The sequence below is a fragment of the Rhinatrema bivittatum genome, chromosome 5 (assembly GCF_901001135.1).
Source record: "Rhinatrema bivittatum chromosome 5, aRhiBiv1.1, whole genome shotgun sequence".
In the NCBI taxonomy this organism is placed as follows: domain Eukaryota; kingdom Metazoa; phylum Chordata; class Amphibia; order Gymnophiona; family Rhinatrematidae; genus Rhinatrema; species Rhinatrema bivittatum.
The window spans coordinates 117,359,587-117,383,996 of NC_042619.1; the positions used below are offsets into that span (position 1 = coordinate 117,359,587).

At 44.3% G+C, this 24,410-nt stretch overlaps 1 protein-coding gene across 1 annotated transcript in view; it reads left to right on the forward strand.

The window, feature by feature from the left end:
* The first annotated feature begins 3,479 nt into the window (after nt 1-3,479).
* The window catches only part of DHRS12 (dehydrogenase/reductase 12), a 31,036-nt gene continuing 10,105 nt past the window's right edge, over nt 3,480-24,410 (forward strand). The window contains 6 exon segments of the mRNA XM_029603170.1: nt 3,480-3,489; nt 6,094-6,181; nt 12,487-12,593; nt 15,602-15,699; nt 17,748-17,840; nt 23,509-23,590. Coding sequence (XP_029459030.1) covers nt 3,480-3,489; nt 6,094-6,181; nt 12,487-12,593; nt 15,602-15,699; nt 17,748-17,840; nt 23,509-23,590 — 478 coding nt within the window.

The window sequence follows — 24,410 nt, forward strand, 5'->3', positions numbered from 1 at the left end:
CATTTCACAGTGCAAGACAGTAAACAGGAGTTCACTCAGAGGTTGGCCTGTGGCCTTCAAACTAATTTGTGACTGGGTGAAAACTCTGAATCCATACGGCCTACCCTCTATATACATCCTCAGCAAAAGTAACAAAAAATGACTCCAACACTGTATCATAAGAATCTAGGCTAGGTCCCTTGCTTTTTGGTTAAGATAGAAAAAAAAATGCTTATTCCATGAAATGACCTTCAAGCAGGACATCTCTCTTGCATTCCTGTTTTGATACACAGGAATCCTAGTTTGTAGTGCACACCCACCATTCCTCCGAGGGTTTCCTATGGGAAAATGGATCATTAAAAACAACAATTATAAAAGTTTTTAAAAAATTCCTGTAACCTTTTCCCTCCCTGAACACACAAAACCTGAATCGCTTTCAGGAAAATAATATCAAATTGGCAGTTATTCTGTATTTTTAAATAAAAGGTTTGCATGTCACCTATGAGTTTTTCTGGTGTGAATTTGGTATTTTAGAAACCGATTATAAAGGAGTGTCCCTGAAAACCCTCCTTGACCATTGCTGGATTAGGCATCTTGCCTGGTCCACCTTAAAAGAGACACAGGTAGCTCGGTGGGTGGATCTTGGGGAGCAGGAATAAGAGATTGGGCCCAGCTGGGAACAGAGGCCCTGGGTCTCCAGGAGAAGGGAGTTCCTGTAAGAAGGTGAATGCTGAAGGTAAACGCAGAGTGTGAATGTGGCTGAAGGAAAGCCACTTTTGTGAATAAAGTTTATATAAGAAAAGTCAGAGTCCAGCGTGTGTTTGTTCTCTGGGGAGTTAGCAGACCACTTGTATTCGTACAATCTCACACTGAAGCAGTAGAGATGCACTCTTTTAACAGACTTATTGCTCTCTTAGATGCTCATTGAACAGACACCCTTTTCTGTCCGTATTTGATTTTTTTTTCATTATTCTATTTTGATTTTCTTGGAAACCATAGTATGCCTACCGATATTAGAATGCAGCAGAACATGACAGAGTGAAGACAAAGCAGGAGTCGATCAAACCCGCAGGTTGCCCAGCTTACAAGATGGAACATGGAATCTGTCAGTGGCTGTGTTTTAAGACGTGTCTTTTTTTTATATAACTTTATTTTAACAGATAGTACAGACAAAAGAAAAGAAACAATCCAACAGTGGTATCCCCTCCCCCCCCCCCCCCCCCCCCCCTCAGAAGGGAGCAGAATCAAGATGTTAATCAATACAGATCAAATTGACAAAGTTACATAGTGATTATAGACAAGCAAACAAGTACATGACACCCAGCTACGAGGACCATCTTGTAGTCCTCAGGAAGGATGGTTATTCCGATATGTTCAGTAGGGGGACCAGATTTTATCATATAATGGCATATTATATTTTAATATATAGGTAAGCTTCTCCAGCTGAGCAATTTTATGAACCTAACACTAGTGCCAGCACCTTAGAGTAGGAGCTGATTTCCACATTAGAGCTATTGTAAATCTCCAGGAGTTTAATGATGATCTAATCTCCTTTGCAAAATAGTGAGGTCATGTTTCCCCCCCCCCCCTCCCCCCATAACCCCAGTAGACAAAGCTCAGGTTTAATGGCTATCTCCTTTCCCAGGATAAGGCGACAAGCCACCATAACAGATCGCCAAAAAGCCACAATAAAGTCACAGGTCCACCAGACATGAATATAGGAACTTGGATGACCACATCCTTGCCAGCACAACCCTGTGGAGTCAGGAGAAAATTTGGCATAAAATAAAGGGTATCTGTATCACCAGTGGAGAAGCTTTACCATCATTTCCACTCGGCGAATACTTAAAGAAATCGTATGTGCTTTCTCCCAAATTCTTTTCCATTGGTGACCCGTCAATGTCAGCTGGAGGTCTCTATTCCATTGTTGTATTACACCTAAGAGGTGTTCCTGCACAATCTGTATTTGCAACAGGGCTTTATAGAAAAGAGATATACCCCTACGAGGTACAGTATCCTGAATAAGGATACGCACTACGGGGTCAGGGACCGAGGGTTGCCACCCTTTATCTCTGAAATGGGTCAGTTCAGCCACTAACTGTCTGAGAAAGACTTGAGTCATCCTCGACCCCGTAGACTTCTTTGACATCTTGACAAGATTGAAGTTGTGTAGTCATCTTCCCATAACTGACCCAGAAATTTTAAACCGAGCTTCCACCATTGGGTCGCAACTCTATACAATGAGGAAACTAGAAAAAACATAAAAGGAGCAGTTGCAAAGGCTAAAAGTTAGCATAAAGTGTGGACATTGTTTAAAGATATCTTGGAAGCCCAAATAAAATGTATTCCATGTATTAAAAAAGACTGAAGACCAAACGACCGCCAGCATGGTTTAATGGAGAGAAGAAAGAGGTAGTTAAAGCCAAAAGGGCATCTTTCAAAGAAATGGAAAGCAGACCAAGTGAAGAAAATAGGCAGGAGCATAACTACTGGCACATTAGATGGAAAACAGTAGCGAGACAGGACAAAAGAAAATTTGAGAAGAAGCTTGCCATATAGACTGCTGGATGCTCAGGAAGAACAAGGAAATAGCAAAAAACAAAACAAAACCAAAAACTGCATGATTTACTTTGGTCTTTACTGAGGAGGATGTTGTGAACATACCCACACTGGAAACATTCTTAGATGGTGATGATTCTGAGCAACTAAAGCAACTCTCTGCGATAATGGAAAATATAATGGACTGAACTGGCAAACTAAAAAGTAACAAATCACTAGGACTGGATAATATCCACCCTCGAGTCCTGAAAAAATCAAACATAAAATTGCAATCCTGTTACTAGTAATCTGTAACCTATCTGCTTCTCTCGGCGGCCCACAGGTTGCTCCCATAAACCGCTGTACTCCCCTCCCCGGCAGGGCCTCCCTAACTGTGGCGCAGTCACTCCCGGTGTCTTTGCAGCGAGTCACCACACACCAACGCGGTCCTGCTCCTTCCAGGGCGCATGTGCGCCTGACATTGCCTTATTTAAAGGGCCTGCAGCAGGAACGCATTGGAGGTGCCTCTTGATGACATCATCACTTTAGGCCTATATAAGGCCCTTGCTGATTCTCCTCCAATGCCTCAGCCACAGGTCTGTCTACTCTGATAGTAGTACATGTTGCTCCAGCATCTTGTCTTCTGTTCCAGTGTTCCTGTCTACAGTTTCAGTGACCCTTGTCTTCATCTCTTCATTTCCAGCATCCTTGTCATAAGCTCTTCAGTGTCTCCCTCGTTGCCCACCTGGTTTTCTGCCTATCCATCCCACCTTTCCCTTTGGAAGGATACCTGGTATTGACCTTGCTCTGACCTCTGGATATGCTTGATTTCTGCCTGCCACTGGATAAGCCTGACCTTTGTCTCCTTAGACCCAGCAGCCTTGATGAATCTCTCTGCCACAGCAGAGGCCCCCACCTAAGACCTGCCTGGCCCCAGTACCCAAAGGCTCACCCTAAGGGGAATGTCGGCTGGTAAAGGCAAAGCTCCAGCTGGGCCTATGCTTCGTCTGGGTCCGCCTGCCGATGGTGGGGACCTGCAGGGCTCCTTCCTGCAGGTTGCGTCAACCCTGCCTAAGGATCCACGAACACAACACTATCATTTAAAACAACCACAATACCTAAAGACTGGAGAGTGGGCAATGTAATACTGATTTTTAAAAAGGGTTTCAGGGTGATCTGGGAAACTATAGACTGGTGAGTCTGACATTGGTTCCATACAAAATGGTAGACACTTCTCTTAAAAGCAAAATTCCCACCAAAATTCTCTTAAAAGCAAAATATAGATAGTCATGGCTTAACAGAGAAGAGTCAACAGAGTTTTAGAAAAGGGATGTTTGCCTTATAAATCTATTAGATTTTTTAAAGGTGTAAATAAACATTTAGATAAAAGGTAAACCAGTTGATGTAGTATATTTGGATTTTCAGAAGGAATTTGACAAAGTCACCCATTGCCTTCCTTCTATCCCATGGTAACTGTCCTGGTAACTGTTAAAAGACAGGAAACAAAGGGTAGGACTAAATTATCAGTTTTCCAAATGGAGAAAGTTCATTAGTGGATTAACACAGGAATTGGTATTGGGATCTCTGCTGTTGGATATAGTCATACCAGTGGCGTACCTAAACTATTTGGTATGGGGTGGATACTTCGTTTGGCACCCCACCCAAGGTTCACATCTCTGGGGCCCCCAGTGATCTTCAGTTCCCCCTCTCCCTCACACAGGCAGCCTCTCTCTCTTGCACACACTTTCACACACCCCTGCACACAGGCTCCCTCTATTGGTCTCCATCTCTAGATTTCACACATCCCTCCTCCTCACATAAGCTCCATCTCTCTCTGGAAAACACACCCTCTCACAGGTTCCTTCTCTCTCTTGCACACTCATACATCCTTACACATAGGCTCTCTCTCACTCACTCACATGGTCTCCCTCTCACATATAAACACATCCCCTCACAAAATCTCTCGCTCTCACACACACCCTCACTCAGGCACACAGGCTCCAAATCACATACACCCCCCCTCCTGTGCCTGTCATTCTGCACAGGCACACTCACAGGCCGTACTGATGTGAGCTGTTCACTGCTCCTTGGCCGCGACCTGCTCGCGGCTCACCAGTGCCTTCCTCATCTTCAGCAGGGAGTGGAATAGGCTCCGCTTGTGGCCCACTGGAACCTCCTTCCACTTCGGCCGCGAGTGGGATGGGGTCCACTCGTGACCCACCGGCGCCTCCGTCCTCTTCAGCCACAAGCAGGATGGGTTCTGCTCGCAGCTGCTGACCTTCCTCTCAGTGGCACTCCCCTCATGGCTGTCACCCGGGGTGGACTGCACCCCTGCACAACTCCTTAGTTTGCCACTGATTCATACTCTAAATGATCTTGAAGCCTAGTTCTTAAGTTCAAAGTGCCTGCCTAGTCATCTCTAGCAGATCCCTTTTTGCATTTGCAGTTTCAGTGATATATCTTTATCTTGAATTCCAGTCATCAGCCTGGACAAGATCTGGTTCTCTTTAGTGGCTCCAAAGTCAGAGTTGGCAGTTCATATAGCTGCAAATGAAAACCAGTGGTTCACCCTTTTGCTGCAAGCACTCAGAGAACCTTGACCTCTCATAAATTACATTGCACTTTTCCACTTTTGTGTCTCCCAAAACCTGTAAGACAAATAATCTGAAAATAGGAGTCCTGCATGTGCAAACTTGTACCACCTTGTCCTCCATGTGCAGCTTGGTTGCCAACTTGTACCTGGCAAGCCACTGGCACCAGTCAGGTCAGGATGCTTGATCAGCAACATTTAGGAAGGATCAAGCTTCACCATCTCAATGCACCGAGGGGCTCATTGCAGCCTGGAAACTGGCACTGAGGCTGTCAGGCCCACCTGAGGTTCAAACTTCTGTCACCAGGTCATATTGTAGACACTTATGCACATGTTGTTTAGGTATAATTGGGCTGCATCCCAAAGAGACTCAAACACACAATCTGAACAGGAGCAGTGTCCTTCTTTATTATAACCCAGGACCCCTGGTGCCCCATGATCTTTACTAACAACTTTATTAACACAGCCTGAACATTATACTCCTCAACACATCTGTCCACCAATTTTGACCAATACATACAATGTGCATTAGCTCCAAATGTATAAGTTTAACAACCTCTGTAATTCTCTGAGAACTTGCAACAGTCTGCAAATTACACTGCCCTCGGAGGCAGTGTAGATCCTCCAGCTACAAAAATTCCCCACAGGCTCTAGCCCAGGGCAGATACTGCTGTTTCCTGCCTCAGCTCAGACGGAGAAAGAAAGCGAACAGGTGAAAGGGTCTGGGCAGAGCTTGTAACTAGGGAACGGAGGACCTGGAAACAGACACAGAGCTGGAGGTCGGTTGGTGGGGGTGCCGATGCAAGCTGGGGCCCGATACGACGAGCCTGAGAGGATTTGAAGGAAGGGGCGGTGCTCGGGGCTGAGGGAGGGGAGGAGAGGCAGGGCTTGGAGCTGGGGAAGGAAGAGGGGGCGGGGCTTGGAGCTGGGAAAAGGGAGTGGAGAGGAGCTGGAGGCGGGGCTCAGAGCTGTGTATCTGGCAGTAGTGGGCAGTGGCGTCCCTGTACGTGGGGAGGGAGGTGGTGCTGGTAATCTGATCGCGGTTTGGTTCGTAAAGGGGCTGCGGGAGTTTGAGTAAGCGGCGGGCATTCCCTGCCGACTCGCGGAAACCGGAGCACCTGCCCTCTCTTGTGTTGCTGTAGCGAGCGTATGCAAGGCAGCTCAGCAGATATATATTTCTTTTTATATATTTGTAAACTAGAAGTCTAGGCTTTGATTTACTGGAAATTAATGGGTACTTTAATAGATGAGTTTTGTTTTATCATCTAATAGAGAATAATAGAGAAACAAACTACTGGTGTCGCATAAGCGAAAATGTTGAAATCCATAGGAACTCCCATAAAAAGCTGTGTCGAGTATATATGCGCGTTAGTTGTGAATTGTAGATCCCCGGGGTATGTTTTGAATTTGTTTTTGTTTGTTTAATGTGCTCTTAAAGCATTAAACTATAGACTCCAAAGAAAGCCTCTTTCAGGAAAAAAAAAGATTTGCACAACGTCTAAAACTGCACATATTTTCAGTCCTAAATCAGACAGGAGGATGCTTCCCTTGAGTAATACCGATGTTTATAGCCTGTTTGGTTTTTATTTTATTTTATTTTTTGGAAAATCATAATATACAGGTCAGTGGCGTAGCCAGAATTGATTTTTTGGGTGGGCACAAGGTTAACATAGGTGGGCACAAGGCATGCAGGTCTACTAGTTGTTTTCTTACTGATAAATAATGCCATATACTGCACCCTAGAATGGCTTTCTAAGTAGTTTGCAACAGCCATTATGTGTCATGTATGAAACTTTAAAATAATTTACTTCAATTATTTCAAGTATAGAAAACAATCAAATCCAATCATATAATAAAACAAAAATTAATGTATTCTTTCATGAACCATCTTTGCAGAAACCCAGAAATCTTCATAAATACAATAAAATATAATTAATCATCAGAACAGGTGCAGCGCAAAGCTGCGGCAATTCACATTACAAGTAACATGAAAAAAAAAATTCAAATTCTGGTGTAATCTCAGCAAAAAATAACCCTCCACTGCTATTTTGTGAAGTAACAAACTCTTGCAAAGAAAGAGGCATCTGGAACCTTGCCAAACAATCACAGCACTGGCTCTCAGGATTCAAACAGCAACCTTATGAAAAAGCAGCAATGCAAATACTACACCAGGCCCTAGAACATTAATACATCACCTACGGGAATAACAGAACAGGCTGGACTACTACTACAGAGAAACTATATGCTAGAAATACTCATTTCTGTCACAAACAGGCAAAACTGAGACCGACCCTTACCTAATATAGAAATAAGAGACTATAAATTAGAAACAGAAACATGTAGATAAAGCCAAAATAGAAAGCCTGAGAAACTAAAATGTCTGAACAGTGGAATACTTAAGAAAGAGCAAAATACAAAAATATAAGAATGCACATTCCCAAAGATGACATATTTAAATTGCTAACATCTCTCTCTCTCTCTCTCTCTCTATATATATATATATAATTTTTTTTTACCTTTGTTGTCTGATCTTTGTATTTTTCTAATCAGTTGGTCCTGGTCTCTCTTTCCCATTTTTTCCCTTGTCGCTCATTTCCTAATTCCTCTTCAGTGTCTTTTCTACTACTGTCTTCTTCCCTTCCACACACACACACATATATACATAAATGCTTTCTCTCACAGACTCCCTCACACACTCAGGCTCTCACTCTCATATGCTCTCCCCCCCCCCCCCTCACATTCTCTGCAGACACACATACAAGCTCTCACTTTCTCACCCCTCCCCAGGCTTATATTCTTATGCACACACAGACGCACATCCAGGCACCCATTCTCATCCACACACACAAACCCATTCTCCCATTCTCACCCACACATACACACATTTAAGGTCCCATTCTCACCCACACATACACACTTTCAAGCACCCATTCTTACCCACATATTCAAGCTTCCATTCTCACCCACACACACAAACCCAGGCTCCCATTCTCACCCATATATATACACATTCAAGCTTCCATCCTCACCCACATATTCAAGCTTCCATTCTCACCCACATATTCAAGCTTCCATTCTCACCCACACACACAAACCCAGGCTCCCATTCTCACCCATATATACACACATTCAAGCTTCCAACCTCACCCACATATTCAAGCTTCCATTATCACTCACACACATTCAAGACTCCATTCTCACTCCCATACGCACCCAGGGTCCGATTTTCACCCACACACACACAAGGCTCCCATTCTCATCCTCACATACACATTCAAGCCTGTGCACAGTTTCCGCTTCCTTCCCCCAGAGCAGGAAGATCAGCTGCCTCTCCTGCTGCCACCGGCCCTCCTGCTATCTTCGGGCCGTATGGCCGACCGATCTTCCTGTTGGGGGGGGGGGGAGGAGAGCGGAAGCGCCGCGCACAGTTTCCGCTTCCTCCCCCCAGAGCAGGAAGATCAGCTGCCTCTCCTGCTGCCACTGGCCTCCTGCTATCTTCGAGCCGTATGGCCGACCGATCTTCCTGTTGGGGGGGGGGGGGGGAAGAAGAGCGGAAGCGCCGCGCACAGCTTCCGCCCCCCCCCCCCAACAGGAAGATCGGTCGGCTGTACGCAGGAGGCCAGTGGCAGCAGGAGAGGCAGCTGATCTTCCTGCTCTGGGGGGAGGAAGCGGAAACTGCGCGGCGCTTCCGCTCTCCTCCCCCCCCCCCCCAAACAGGAAGATCGGTCGGCCATACGGCCCGAAGATAGCAGGAGAGGCCAGCTGATCTTCCTGCTTTGGGGGGAGGAAGTGGAAGCTGTGCACGGCGCTTCCGCTCCCCCCCTCCCCCCGCAAACAGGAAGATCGGTCGGCCATATGGTTGTAGGACGCTTCCCCACGTGTGCCGTGATGGCGTGCCAAGCATGGGTTCTCCTCTTCGCTGTCGCGGGGATGGGATCCCGCGACAGCCTTGCAGTTCTGGTGTCAGTTGGGTGGGCCTGGGTCTAAATTGGGTGGGCAGCTGCCCACCCAGGCCCACCCGTGGCTACGCCACTGATACAGGTTAGGCAGCCAGGACCTTTTGCCTCAAAAACTGCCTCTCAGAGCATCAAAGAAAACACTAAATGGCATCCTACTCCTATTCAAACGTTGCACAGTTTTGTATTGTATGGGACTGGACGCTTGGGAAGATTTATTAAGTGACAATCCCTCATCTCAGGCACAGTAACTGTCCTAAACTCAGAGCAGGCATCCTGGTGATAACCTGATCTACTACAGGAGGCTGGAAACCCACTGGAACATAAATCCGTAGCTAACTGGATAACATAAGAGGTGTTGCTTATAGGTATTTCTTATTACATAAGAGTGCTAGCTTTCATAAGTTGTTTTTTGTTTTTTTTTTGCCTCAACTTGGACAAGGTAATACACTTTGCTAATAAGCAGTACATCTGGTACCACAGATTGGATGCTGCAATTCAGCCTGTAGGGGACACCATAATCCACATACATATATATATATAAATAAAACACATAGGAAAAATAATGTCCTTCAAATCTAGGGTGTGGGAGGGGAGCAAATGATCTCCCTCCTACTGTAGGTACCCATGCTGCACTTTATGCAAGAGGTCAGCCAGAGCAAGGTGTGCACTTGTTATAGGTGATGCTTCATAGTTCCGGGTGCTTCCCAAGAAATGAGATACTCTGAGCTTCCTTACCATTCTCATTCTGGTGGGGAGCGTTTGAAGATTTTCTAGTCTTGAAATGCTCAGGGTAAAGCTGAAATTTCCTCTTATCTTATGCAAGCCACACAGAGGCCCAGTCTATGGACATCCTTTGTGACAAGGTTAACAAATTGTACAAGTCAGTGTTTTAAATGATTAAATAAATAGTCCAATATTACTGTGAGATGCTCTTTTAGCTTCGTTCCAAGCCGGGAAGTAGCTGTTTGATAGGCCTGCCCTGCATTTTGTCCCTTTACACTCCAATATGTGGATTATTTATTGACGGGCTCATACCTGTGCGTTGGGGCATACATTTTCCCCCAGGTTGTATTGTAAATGTAACCCTTTTTTCATGGATTTGTACTGTTTCCATGGACACACAAAATAATTTATCTTTGGGGTTGCCTTCAGGAGCCAATCTCTCCCCTCTCACTTGTCCCCAAGGTGTGGGTTCTTTCTGTGGGGCTGAAGGCAGAACTTCTTAGCCCAGGCAATGGTGTGATTTCCTCCCTCACAGGCCGATGCAGTACCGACACACTAAAAATGTATTTCCAAACTAGATGCATTTTTTTTTAACACACGCACAATCACCTCTTCTGGGCGCTTGATGCAATAGGCAAATGAGCCGCCGCGCTAAAAAGGATGCGCTAAGAATAAATTGTGCATCCCTAGCGCATCCATGGCATCGGGTGCCCAGGAGAAGTGGCGGTGTGGGGGTTAGGAAAACGGGTGCCCAATTTTACGAGCATCCGTTTTCCTAACCCCTGCACAGCCACAGGTTGGGAAAATGGACTCTTGTAAATTGAGCATCTGTTTTACCTAACCTGACCGCAGGTTAGACTTTTTTTTTTTCACGCTGCTTTCTGTGATTCCTTCAACTTAATATCGCCACGATATTGCATCAGCCTGTCTGTGTGTGTAGCTCACCGCCTGTCTATTCCCTTCTGTGATGCTGAGCTACTGGAACAGACAAGCTGGACACAGATTGGGGGTTCAAAGTAAGTGTACTAATTGTTAAACTTAAATACAGTCCAATCAGTTTGTGTACTGTCCTTTTTACAATCTGTGCCATCACTGGGGGAAGTTACAGTTGGAACTCTGTATCTTCTTCCTCTGTGCATTTGTCCTTTACCTCAAACTTTGGATTTCAGCAAGTCACTCCTGTGCTGAATGTATAGGTTGTCTCAGTTGTGCAGGGAGCTCCTATTTGTGAGGGGATCCCCAGATCATGGAAAAATCCTCCCTTAGGTCCAACTGTCCAGCTCTTTCTGCTCCCCACCCTGTGTCCCAAGGGTGGAGATCCAGTGGGGGTGGGGAGGTCTCCAAGATCTTTTCCTTCTTCCCTCCCGACCTCCTGATGTGACCTGCCTGGGGGAAAGGTCCGCTGACTGAGAAACAGGCACCAGGCTCCTGCAGCCCTGGCTTCAATGTGAGGAGGGGTAGAAGCAGGGCTGCAGGAGTCTGGTTCCTGTTCTCAGTCATCAGACCTTTCCCTCAGGCAGGTCACATCAGGAACGAGGAACCAGGCTCCTCACCACCCAAAAGGGGATAACACATGCCAAAAATCTCCTCTGAGGTAAATGCTGTCACTGCTGCCTCTGCATGGGAGGGGATGAGACTAGCAGGTCTTCAGCCCCCTGGCCTCTGGCTATGGGGCTTGTCCCTCTCTAAATGTCCAAGGTTTCAACCCCAGTCACAAACTTCTAGATAGTCAAAAGCTCAACAAAGTCTCTCTTCCAAAAGAGAAGCATTTCATTTATTAAAATTTATTGATCGCCTACCACAGGGAGGCCTAGGCGATTTACAACATTAACATACATAATAAAAACATAACAATTCTCAGGCAGGGAATGCACTGATAAGGAATCTCTTCTGAAATAAAACACCAAGTTAGGTTTGTGGGCCTAACTCAGCCAGGGATTAAACCAACAACAGGTCTTCACTCCTTGAGAGCTCAACTGAAAAGACCACACTGACTAGGCCATTACCTCCCCCCCCCCCCCCCAAGTGGACTAAGGAGCTACCACTCACAGCCAACTCCAAGGGGAGATGCTGCACAGGAATGATGTTCCCCAATCCCTATTAAGCTGCTACCCATCAGGGCAAGAATCTAGGGCCATTTAGTGGACGACCAAGGGGAACCTTCGTTGGCCTCTGGTGCCCAAACCAAACCTTTGCATGCTTTGTCCATGCAGTTGTAACTAAGCCACTGGGGGTTCTGGAAGTAACACCTGCTCACGTAGGAAGGTTCAGCTTATATCGGGACACAGTAAGCGGCATAGGTGATAGGGTCTGCACATTTGCAGTGAACCTTTAGTTAAAGGGTTGTTGTTTTTTTTTTCATTGCTTCAGATCAGAAGCACAACTTGAAATCAGGCCTCCTGGTTCCCCATCCCCATTACTCTGATCACTAGAATTACACCCTCTACTTGCTGTTGACCCTTTATTGCTTTGTTGGTTGACATCCAAGGTTAGAGAGTCAGCCAGAGGTAGAGGGTTGTGAACTTGCACCTCAGGAGCGTCTCTGACTCCCCATTTAGTGTTCTAACCACTGAAAGTCTCCCCACCTTCCAGCCTCACAGCAACAATGGAAGTAAAGTTTCTAGATATGCAATGTCGCCAATTTAAAACACTTTCTCATGATTATAACCTCAGTCTCTCTTAATTGGTTTGTTTTAGGAGTGGGTACGAGGTGGCAGCAAAGTGCTTTGATGCAGCAGATTTGGAGGTAGACTTTGCAGGGAGGTCCTTCATGATCACTGGTGCAACCGAGATTGCAAAGAGAGGTAAGTCCAGGCCGCCTAGAAGCACAGGGAGGATGGGCGGGGGTCCACATGAGTTCAGAGTTAATAAGCAGCAATGCTTCAAGCATCCAGGGGGAAATTATCTCTACTGGCAAATATCTGGGAGCTGATGGACCCGAGTACTCTGAGTGAGAAGGGATTGTGGGGTGTAGAGGAAGTTGACATTAGATCTTTGATTCTCTGGATTATCAATGATATCGGTTTGTTATCCAATGAACCCCCATCCGAGGGTGGATACCTGGATTTTTTATTGAAAACTCACTATTTATTTTAATATAAGTTGCCCACAAATAACTGATAAATGATTGTCAGCCTTGCATGAGATCTGAGAGTCATATTAGCAGTACTTCAGCATTTGTAGCCATTTGGTGACCTCAATTGATAAAACAAACTTTTCTCATCCGATTCTGTTTGTCTATAGTTTTGTAGCTTTGTGCATTGTCCGTTGTAATGTGAAGTCTTCTAGTTTGTTGAATACATCTTTCTCCCCTCTTCCTCAGTCTTCTAGTGCCCTGCTTTGCTGATAGAGCAGCAAAATCCAGCAATTTCTTAATTTAGTTGGAGCTTTAAAGCTACCTGTCTTTATGTAAAATGCAAAATGAAAGAAAGGCCAGAGATCCAGGGAGAGTATGTGTCCCTGTAGGTGACCCCAGTTCCTCCTGCATAAATCCAGATTACTGTGCTCTTAATTTTGGGCCTGCTTGGGATCCAGTGTGCCTGTTGCTCCGTTCATCGGTATCCAGCTGAGCAGTATACTCTGCCCCATGTTGTTTGGAATTTAGGTCTCTTCCCTTTGGTTTTTGTACAAAGAAGTGTTGTGTTGCTTGTTAGCCAGATTTTCGACCTGTAGACTCTGAGTATTGGATATGGTGGCCCCCAATATACAAAGAGGCAGATACTGGAGGTAGAGCACTCCTAGACCAGAAAGCAGCAGCCACCCACACCACCTTTAAAAAACAGGAAAGAAAGAGTACTTATGTGAGGGTTGCTGACCTGATTTGCATCGCCTGAGGACTCTGATCGGTATGCACTGGGCCCTCTGTCTCAGTGGCAGCGCATGAATGGATTGTGCTGGCCAGCAGAGGTGCAGCTCATTGAGTTATGGGAGAGCAGGTGTTTCCCCTGCCAGAACTGGTACTCGTTCATGAGACTGGACTGGGGGGGGGGGGTGTGATACCCTGCGGCAAGGTTTTTCAGTAACGCACAAGGCAGCACCACCGAAGCTAGATTCCTCGAGCCTGTGTCTCCGCATGTGTCCCCATGTAGGCAGCTGCAGATATTTTCGTAGTTCATCTTTGTCATTTAAATTACTTTTGCAGAAGGATAAGAGGCTTCCGCTCTTCCTTACCAAAAATATTTTTTATCTATTTGTTTTAAAAGAAGTATATGCCACATAATTTTAGTTTCTTAGCGGCTCTCGTAAAAACATGCAGAGTATTCTTCCATTGCCTTATAGCCATTATATCTCAGGAGCACCAGCAGACTGGGTTTGCTGTTTTTGCCCCAGCAGTTTCTTCCTGCTCCTTTGGGCTTCTAGCTCAGTCAGAACCACTGCCAAGATCTGGTGCCATGAGCCTTTATTCACAACGATCTGGGGTGTTTCCTCTATTTTTGTAATCTTCCTTAGCCCAGGCATTGCAGTCACTGTCCTTGGTCAGGAGCCATAAGCCTAAGTTTCCTTCTGAACCTGTACATGTACAACCTAGTTCTGGCTAGTAGATGTCACCATTGAGCAAAGCCTGGGATTCCTTCCCCTCAAGGGGCTGTGAATGCCACCTCTGCAGCATCCCTAACTCTGGTTAGCCCAGGGAGTGGAAAATCAGGCCTGGGAATCAAACCTGGGTCGTCCTCAGAACACTGCCACAGAGCCACGAGGCTGGCCCATTTTTCTGTGTCCAAGCAAACTGTGCCATATGGGATCATCTAGATATATGTATGGGGATTTCTCCTACATGCCGTGCCACGTATGGCCCAGAATTGGGTGATCCTGAACTGGCTTTTTGTTTTTGTTTGAAGCACTGCATGGAATGTTCTTTTCTTGAACTCATGCAGGTAATGTGAGTGCCTTTGATAGGTTAATCATTCTCGAATGTGCAATCACTATCTCCTCTGTGAGCTTTGTTCTTTTTTTTAGGGAACTCTGCGCTTTTTACAAAATATGCTTAATTACGAGCAGGTTTTGACTGAGTAAATTCATTGGAAACCTGCATCACTATTTGCTTATAGAATCAGGAACAATAATTTAAGTTTAAAGTATATATATTGAGTTCTCTGGGTGCTTTCCAAACACAGTCACCATGGCATGAAGTCTAGAACAAAGCTAGTAGACCACACGATGGTGGCTGGTGGGGTAATGGAGCCGAGGAACACAAGGGTGAACATGCCTTCTCTTGCAAAAAAATAGATGTCAGGAGATGTGTCCTTTTCAGAATAAGCAGGGGTTCGTATTATCGGAGCCCGCTTCTCCTAAACTGCTCTGTCCTCTGAGGACTGAGCTGGAATGTGATACCATGATGCTCTGGCCCAGCAGAGAGCGTGAGTGTCAGCAATTGCGTGGCATTGGCTGTACTTTGACCAATCATGTCACGCATGACCAAGAGAAGGGGCTCGACCCAAAGGAAGGCCAGACCCTCCTGACTGGGATGGTGTTGGAACCTACTGCAGTGGAGCCTCATTCCAGGTGCCCCTTGTCTAATCCGATCTGCATTCATCCATGTCTAGTAAAATGGTTAGCAGTAATGTGGCCAGATAACTCCATGCCGTTAGAGATGGGCTCAGCCACTCCTGGTTTTACCCCCGTTGCATGGACTGAGCCGGTTCTGTTTTGTGGTGTTTATTTTTAAGGGAAATCAGATCTACGTATTTCCATGCATGCAGTGGGTCAAAACCAGGACTGGCTCAGCCTGTTTCTTCTGACCCAAAGCTAGCTGCTCACCTGACTATGCGCTTGCAGGGTTCTGAATTCTGGCATTATGATTGAATCCTACCAGGTGGCACACTTCATTTGGTTTGTCGGAATAAGGACAGAGCTGAGGAGGCAAGGAGTGAAATCATTGGGAATACACTAATCAGGTAAGTCGGGGGTGATGTCCTCTTCACTCAAAACGCCGAATTATCTACCTGAAAAATCAGAATATTTGCTTTTACTGGGATTTCCCCAGGAGCAGTGTTAGAAAAGATGAATTCAGCCACTGCAGTGCGCCACCCTCTCCCCTAAATCAAAAGCCCAGGGGTTTTCCGCACCCCAGGTGAACTGAGCACCGCACTGGTCTAACCCAAAAGTTCAGATGAACCCGCCAGCACCACCACCACCTTCCCCTAAAGCAGGTTGCTGGAGCAGTCAGTGCAGGATTCATCTGTCTGTAGAATGCAGACGCTGTGAGCCAGAAGCTTGTGACTATTACACTGTATGTTATGATTTATATGTTGTAACACACATTGAGTGTATTGATCCCTTTGTTCTGTAGAAGGCCTCATGTTAACACACATTAAAGCAGAAAGGATGCCTCAGAGGGAGAGAGACTAAGGCCTTGCTGGATCACATCCTCAGTAATTCAGGCAGAGAACATTTAACTGGATGCTTGGTGAGACTGTTTACAAATGGGAATCAGTCTAACTCCTTTAGGTAAAATGTGCCCAGGGAAAAGAAAATCCTTTTCAGACCAGCCTCGGACAAAAAGTATTTAAAAAAATTAATAGCCCAGACAAAAACCACAACAAAACATTCAGGTGATGGCTTTAAAAAAAATCAAGAGAAGACTTTTTTCACAGAACATCTTCTGTAACATTTTAGAATCCCCTTGAGAGACAACAGTGTCAAAACTTGGCCCATAGCTGGGCTATTTTATGTCTCACTGACACCTGTTTAAAGTCTGTCCATATGTATGTATGTTTGCATATTATGTGTGTATGTACTGTATATATAGTTATCAATAAACAAATAGAGAAAAAACAGAGATCTGTATACCTATATATTGAGAAATATATATTTTAAAGGCTTAATTTTCAAAGGGACATTTGTGTGTCAAACAGTGTTTTAACGTGCAGAAGTGGCATTTTACAAAACTGCATGCCCAATATGTGGGTAAATTTATGGGCTTATGTCATGTTTGCATGAAAGTTTACTTGGATTGATCGGAGGCACTCTTGGGGGTGGAGTTGAGGGTGGGTTTTGGAGTTACGCACATACTTTGTAAAATGTGATCGTAGGCGTGTACGTTTTCAGGACAATTTTGTGTGCCTCACATAGCAGGTGAAATGTGTGCGGGTAGATTTGGTGGGATAATTTTCAAAGTGGCGTTAGGTGCGTAAGTCCGTTTTCATAACTGGTGCTACTGATGCATGTATTTGCGGCATAAGTAATGCTGGATGTTTGAAAGTTATCCTCCCTGTGTATTTAATATTAAGAATTTATATTTTATAGTAATGTTTTCCACTGCTACCTTAGATTGCCCTGTAAAAGACTTGTTTAAAAAAAAAAAGAAGCTACGATTTCCTCTAAAGTCTTAATTTAAAAAATTATATATAAGTATAAAGGGTGGCATCCGATGTTCACTGGTTTATGGCAGTATGTGCCATTGTGATTCTGAAGTTGGCAATTTCATATTAATTTTGTATGTTGTCAAGAGAGCCTGTCTGATAAATTTGGGCAGTGAGATTTAAGATGTGTAAGCTTGCATCATTCTTTTCCCATGTGCTGGATCTGAACCTGGGACTCGAGCAGTCTTAAGCTGGGATTGTGTGTTATCTGGAGCTCAGTTAATGCTGGTGTTGTAAAGTCAAATGAAGTTAGCAAGTAGCACATTTAAAACAAATTGATGAAAATTATTTTTCACTCAATGCACACTTAAGCTCTGGGATTCATTGCCAGAGGATGTGGTTAAGGAAGTTACTTAGCTGGGTTTAAAAAAGGTTTGGACAATTTCCTGGAGGAGAAGTCGATAAACTGCTATTAGTCAAGTTGATTTAGGGCATAGCTACTGTTTATTACCGGCATTAGTCGCATGGGATCTATTTAATGTTTGGCCACTTGCCAGGTACTTGTATTCTGGATTAGCCACTGTTGGAAACAGGATGCTGGGCTTCATGGACTCTTTGTTTGACCCAGTATGGCAACTTCTTATGTTCTTCATTCAGAATATTTTGGTGCACATCCTGGACATGTCTGATCCGAAAGGAATCTGGGAATTTACTGAAAATTTCAAACATGAGGATAGACTGGCTGTCCTGGTAAGTTGACAGGTTGCAAGTATATACTGTACAGAAAAAAAATGAAATAATTGTTTAAATGTGTACATTTGGTGGAAGGAGCAGCCAGAGCCTCTGCTGCTGCTGAACATTTTGGTAAAAGTGTTTCTAGAGAGGAGTGTTTGTCTCACTCTTGATTTGGCCTGGGGGGGAGGGCACGCATGTCTGTAGGGATCACTCTGCTTCATTCCTCCTTATCAACTTCTCTGTTTCATACCACTGTCCATTTCCTCTCTAGGTCTTCCTGTTTTATCCCAATATATTTTGTTTCCTAGACATGTCAATTATTTATTTATTTATTTATTTTTTAATAAAAAGCACACCTTTCTGGCAGGTGACACCATCTGCATGAGACTGTCTCCTTTCCCCGAGTCCCTTCAGCTACATTCATGTGTGTCACTGCCCTGCCTGCATGATTTGGACCAATGAGACACTAAAATCTCCTCGGGACTTAAATGAATAACAGAGCGGGAAGGGGGATCTTTGCGAGTTTGCTGGTTCTAACCACTACTTGAAAACCTGAATGATGACCACGGCTCCTGGTGTGCGTTTGTTCATTTATTTGCTCAACTAAGGTGTCTGACTGTTCCTTATTTCTCAAACAGTCCTGTGGTTCAGAGGACTGCTCTTGAAAAATTTTAGGCTGTAAAAGGGACAACTGGTCTGTAAAATGTCCCATAATTTAAAGGACAAGCAGAGCTGTGGGGGTTCAGCTGGGTGACCTAATGTCACCCAGCATTTAGACTGTAACCTAGAGTTACAGTCTAAATGCTGTCCAGCCCTATGAGGTCCCAGCAAGGAAGTAAGTGAAGGTGAGATATACTTTTCACTTTAGGTAACGCATTTTTAAGATGATTGAATTATGAATGTATGTGAAAGACACATGAATGGACAGTAGCCAGGGTTGAAGTCCTGATGATTGGTGCTTCTGCTCACAAGTTTCATACTTGTGCTAATTCAGCCCCTTTTTGTGTCTGTTATCAGGTGTCCAATATATGTGCATATATTTTTTTTTATCATATTACAATAAAAGTAAGATGCAATATTATATTTGACCTCTAGAGGTCACAGATAAAATAAAAGGAAGAACAAAACACCATCTGGCCCCCGTTGGTCACAGTAATAAAATAAGTCAGGTGCTATTCGCCTTTTTGTCACTAGAGGTTACCAGTGTCTTCTACTCAGACCTGAAGAGGATAAAGGAAAATTATCCATATGGAGAACAAAGAACTTCTGACCCCCTGCGGTGCAACAAGTTGGCTATTCCAGATTTCTGCAGTCCTCTGCTGAGCAAAAGAAAAGCCTCCAGTAAGGAGAAAGGGAGGGCGGTCTGCTGCAGATCAGGGGCTTCTTTTGATCCGAAGGGATCAGGAATTCCTCGGCTTTTAGGCTCAGTCTTGGGGGAATGAGACTTCACACTATTTGTGTAACTGAAATGGCAGAGTCTCCCAATGTATATGCTGCTGCAGCTCCACATCTCAGTTCCTGGTCATCTTTCTGTGTCCTGGCTGGCACCAGGAGTGTCCCATGCTGACCGTCACAAACTTGGGTAGTGCAGTCTATGAAAACTGGGCACTGTCTGCACACGTGTCCCATGCTGCTCCTAAGGCACGCAACCTGTAAGGCAGTCCTGTAACCACAGGAGACAAACATATCAGTCACCCGGGACTTACATGCAGCTGGCAAGACACTTCACAGTGTTAGAAACTTTAAATGCTGCTACTACAGGTTTTGGTCTTGTCAAGCAGGGTTACACAGGAAGCCCCTAGAATTGCTCTCAAACTGACATTACAATCCTTTTTTAATTCTTTCTTTCTTTTTTTTTTTTAATTTATATTCTGCTTTTCAACACTTTAATGTGGATTATTTTCAGGTACTGTAGGTATGTCCCTATCCCCAGAGGGCTTACAGTCTAAGTTTGTACCTGAGGCAATGGAGGATAGAGGGACTTGCCCAAGGTCACAAGGAGCTACCGTGGGATTTGAATTCTGACCTGGAGAAGAGAGTATTAGCTCTCTAAAGCTAGTGAAGTAATTTATTTAGTCCAATAAAAAGGTTTCACGCATGTGCGTGTGTGTTGTGTGTGTGTATTGCTCATACATGTAAGAATAGCCACATGGAAAAGGAATACCTGAATGAATTGAGCGCGGGATTGCCCCTCAGTCTGGTGGCCGCTCGTCAAGAATCACGAACCACAGAGGTTTTGAACACTTCTGTGGCGCCTTCCTCCCATACCTTACATACTAATGAGAACCGAGGTTCACTGTGCCTCGTTTTCAGTTTTTAAAGGACACTCAGCTAAGCAACTCTGTATTGTAACAACACTGGATATTCTTACATGTGTGAGCACTATAAAGTTTCAGATGTTGATGATGGCCTTCTTTCAATTCTCCTTTAAGTGCAGTAATCGCTCTTTGGATAGTGAAAATGTATTAAGCACTTCCTGTGCTTTTTCTGTTTTTCAAGGATATTAAGTTAAGCAACTCTGACTCAAAAAGTCTATCGGCATTTTAAATCCAGCTGCACCTTAGGCTCCCCCTGCTTCGGCATGAGTGGAGTCCCACGAGGTTTTTTTGGGTGTCTAAAACGTCAGGGTTTCCTCCGGAGGACGCTGCAATTGGTGAATCAAAGGCCTTGTTGGGGCATTTGACATCAAACTCAGGAGGAACACCATTCTTATGTGAAATTTTCTATCTGATCATTGAATAAATGTGACGTTGTTTATATTTACTACTCTATCAGGCTTTTTGTTCTATATTATCTTGAGCAGGTGCCTTGAGGTGTGGTACTTGTAATATATTGTTTTAATATATAGAAACATTTGTAAGGTTCATATATACAGGTTTACACTAACTATATTGTAACAACATTGTGACATAATATGTCTTTGATAAGAGCTGGCATTTACAACACAATGCTTTTTGATAGATGAACATTTGCAATGTCCATATATACATTTTCGAGTTAACTATATTGTATTAATATTGAAATGCCTCATAAATTTGAAATTTGAGTAATTGCCACATATTTAATTAGCATTTGAATAGGGAAATACTCATATCTGATTGGAAAACTATGCATACACATACACATTCACATTTGGTTGTTTGATATCTAGCTGGGTTAAAGTGTTCTTTTATTTTATCCATTTTGAATAACAATAATAAAGGTTTTGGTTTTTTTTTACCACATTTATTCACACAAGTGCTTTTTTCTCCAGTGTATTTGGGTCAATGTATACATATATATAGGAGCTATTCTGTGCTCTGGTCAGCTCACAATCGTTCTGTGGTTTCTAGCATTTCTCTGGGCCGTATTCACCCTACTAGAGCTCCCAAGCTGCAGATTCACTGATCGTGTGGGCAACCCCCTCCTTGCTTATCCCATAAGCACAGAAGCGACAGATGCTACAGCAAGAGCCTCTCAGTCTAGGCAGTGCTTGGGGACTGGTTTGTAGCCAGTAATGCTTGTTATGATTGCTTCTCCAAGGATCCAGAGGTGAGAATGTTATTACAATCTTGAAAGCAGCAGAGCTTTTGCCAGTCCTCACAACAGTGCCCTCTTCCCTCTGCTCCTGCTTTGGGTCCTCTTCCACCCTCCCCTCTTCATCCCCTCACTCTAAGTACGGTATTGCATTATATGCAGAGTGAGGAGAGGCAGAAGGTAAAGTAACAGGGGCCACAGTTCGTACTGCCCGTGCTAGAGGTTTCGATGATGCAAATCAGCACTGTGGGAAGGGCATTTAAAAATTTTAAATACTAATATCTTCTTGGGAATGAAATATAGAGCAAAAAGAAAAAAAAAAAGTTTTGGGCATTTTTATTTTTGTCTGGCAATTTGACTGCCAGTTCAATCAGAACAAATCCCTGTTGGTCTGTGGCACCATAAACCTTAATTTGCAGTTTTTTTCCTCTCTATTTTTAACTTCCCTCTCTCCCCTACTTTCTAGCCCAGGGGTCGGGAACCTTTTTGGCTGAGAGAGCCATGAACGCCACATATTTTAAAATGTAATTCCGTGAGAGCCATACTAACTACAACCCCCCACCCTCCTGACGCCCCCCAAGACCTCCAAAATTAATTTATTACAACCCCCACCCTCCTGACCTCCCCAAGACCTGCCAAAAGTCCCTGGTGGTCCAGCGGGGGTCCGGGAGTGATCTCCTGGACTTGGGCTGTCGCCTGCCAGTAGTCAAAATGGCGCCGACGGCCCTTTGCCCTCACTGTGTCACTGGGGTCGACCCCAGTGACATAGTGAGGGCAAAGGGCCGTCGGCGCCATTTTGACTACTGGCAGGCGACAGCCCAAGTCCAGGAGATCACTCCCGGACCGCTCCTGGACCCCCGCTGGACCACCAGGGACTTTTGGCAGGTCTTGGGGGGGGTCAGGAGGGTGGGGGTTGTAGTAAATTAATTTTGGAGGTCTTGGGGGGCATCAGGAGGGTGGGGGATTTTGTTAGATTTTTACTTTTTTATTAAAGATTTGTCTGCGAGCCAGATGCAGCCATCAAAAGAGCCATATCTGGCTCCCGAGCCATAGGTTCCTGACCCCTGTTCTAGCCCAACAACTGTAGTGAGAGCACGACTCCCTCTGGAACCTGTGAGTCTGGCCACTAGGAGTCACTATTGTATGATGGCTGAGGCTCCCTTCTCCCAGAGGACTGTCATCTTTGCCTCAGCAGCATCCCCAGGACCCAGCTGGTCTAAGGAACAGAAGCCAGCTTGCCAAGCTTTTTTTTTCTTTTTTTTTTAAAAAGCGTCTATGGGGCCGATGCAGTACTGTGCGGAGCGGCTAGTGCATGATTTACCACGCGCTTTCATAACCCCTGATGCAGTACGGGGATTAATGCATCCAAAATGCATGTCCAAATCACTGTATGGCTAATAGCGCTCATTACATGTAAATTCCATGTAAATGAGGGTATTAGCTAATCCTCATGATGCAAAAAAATTTCCCACACGGCCAATGCGCCCATTGCAACGCGGCAAATTTTACGGTAGCCTGGGGCTGGCGTAAAGGTATGTCGCGCTCAAGGGCGCATTGAAAAAAAATAAAAATCCTGCTTTCGTTGATTCCTCCTGATAGTATTGTAGTGATACTAAGTAGGAGGAACCAAATAAAGCAGATTTAATTTAAAAAAAAATGTTTTGAAAAAAAAAAACCCATTTCTTCATGCCCAATATACACACACAAGATACACTGTCCAGGTCATGTATCTTGTGCGTGTCTATGCCAGTGGCGGGAGAAAAAACGGATGCTCGAAGAGAGCCACCTCTCCTGTGCGCCCAATGCCGAGGAAACGCTAGGGATGCACAAAACTTCCCTAGCACCTCCTTTTTTGCGCAACCCCCTAATTTAAATATTGCATCACGTGCCCAGGAGAGATAGCTCATCGCATGTTAGGAAAACGGGCACTCAACACTGAGCGTTCGTTTTCCGTGCACAGATATTGCATCGGCCCCTTAGTGTTTTGCAACCGGCTGACTTATTTAAACAAATCTGTGCTTCAAAGTACCAAAGGATTTTAAATATATTTAGAATGACTCATATTTTAGTAGGAAAGTAGAGCCAATAGGGCCCATTGATGTTGACTGTGGCTTTTAGTCAGTGAAATCCATGTAAATAAGCAGTCAGAGTGAACTTTCATTTACAGATAAACAATGCAGGCTGCATGGTAAAGAGAAGAGAAATAACACAAGATGGCCTGGAAATAACCTTTGCCACAAACACCTTGGGTAAGTACAGTATGTGCTAGTGAAAGCTGAAGAGGATCTCACCCTGATTTGGGATATCTCTAGCATGCAGCTATTAGCTTTAGAACATGCCTTTTGAAGTGATCATTCCTGCTTTTCACAAAACAGAGATGAGCAGAACCTTCTGGGAGATGGTCACCTCCTTGCAATAGTTATATATTTAATATATTATATATTTATATATATATATAGTTATATATTTAATTCAAGCAGAAACTCAAGACGTGGCTGTTCACAAAAGCTTACACCTAACACTATCCAGCTTACTCCCAGCGACCATCTTATACCTAACACCACCCACAATAGCCTACACCTAACTTCACCCAGTCATCCTCCAGTCTATATAATTGAAGCATTCTTATTAGCTCCTGTAGTGCAATGGATATAGTATCTGCAATGTATACAATGTATATGTTTGAAGCATTTGTATTAGTTCTTGTAGTGCAATGTATATAGTATCTGCAATGTATATAGTTCACAACGCAACTTAAGTGTAGTTCACAGTGCTTATTTTTTTCTCGCCTGTTTTATGTCAAATGCATTTTTTGCGTAGTTTACTGTTTCACTGTTAACCGATGTGATGTCATTGATGAATGTCAGTATATAAAAACCAATAAATAAATAAAATAAATAAATAGTTTCATTCCAGTGGTATCAGACTAAGATACAATTTTTAAAAATCCCGTACCCCCAACAGATTAGAATTTTACCTCTCTGAAATATCACATGTAGCGCCATACCTGCTAGAACTACTTGAATAAGGGCTGCGGTGGGAGATAAACTCCTAGCTGGTGCTAGGAGT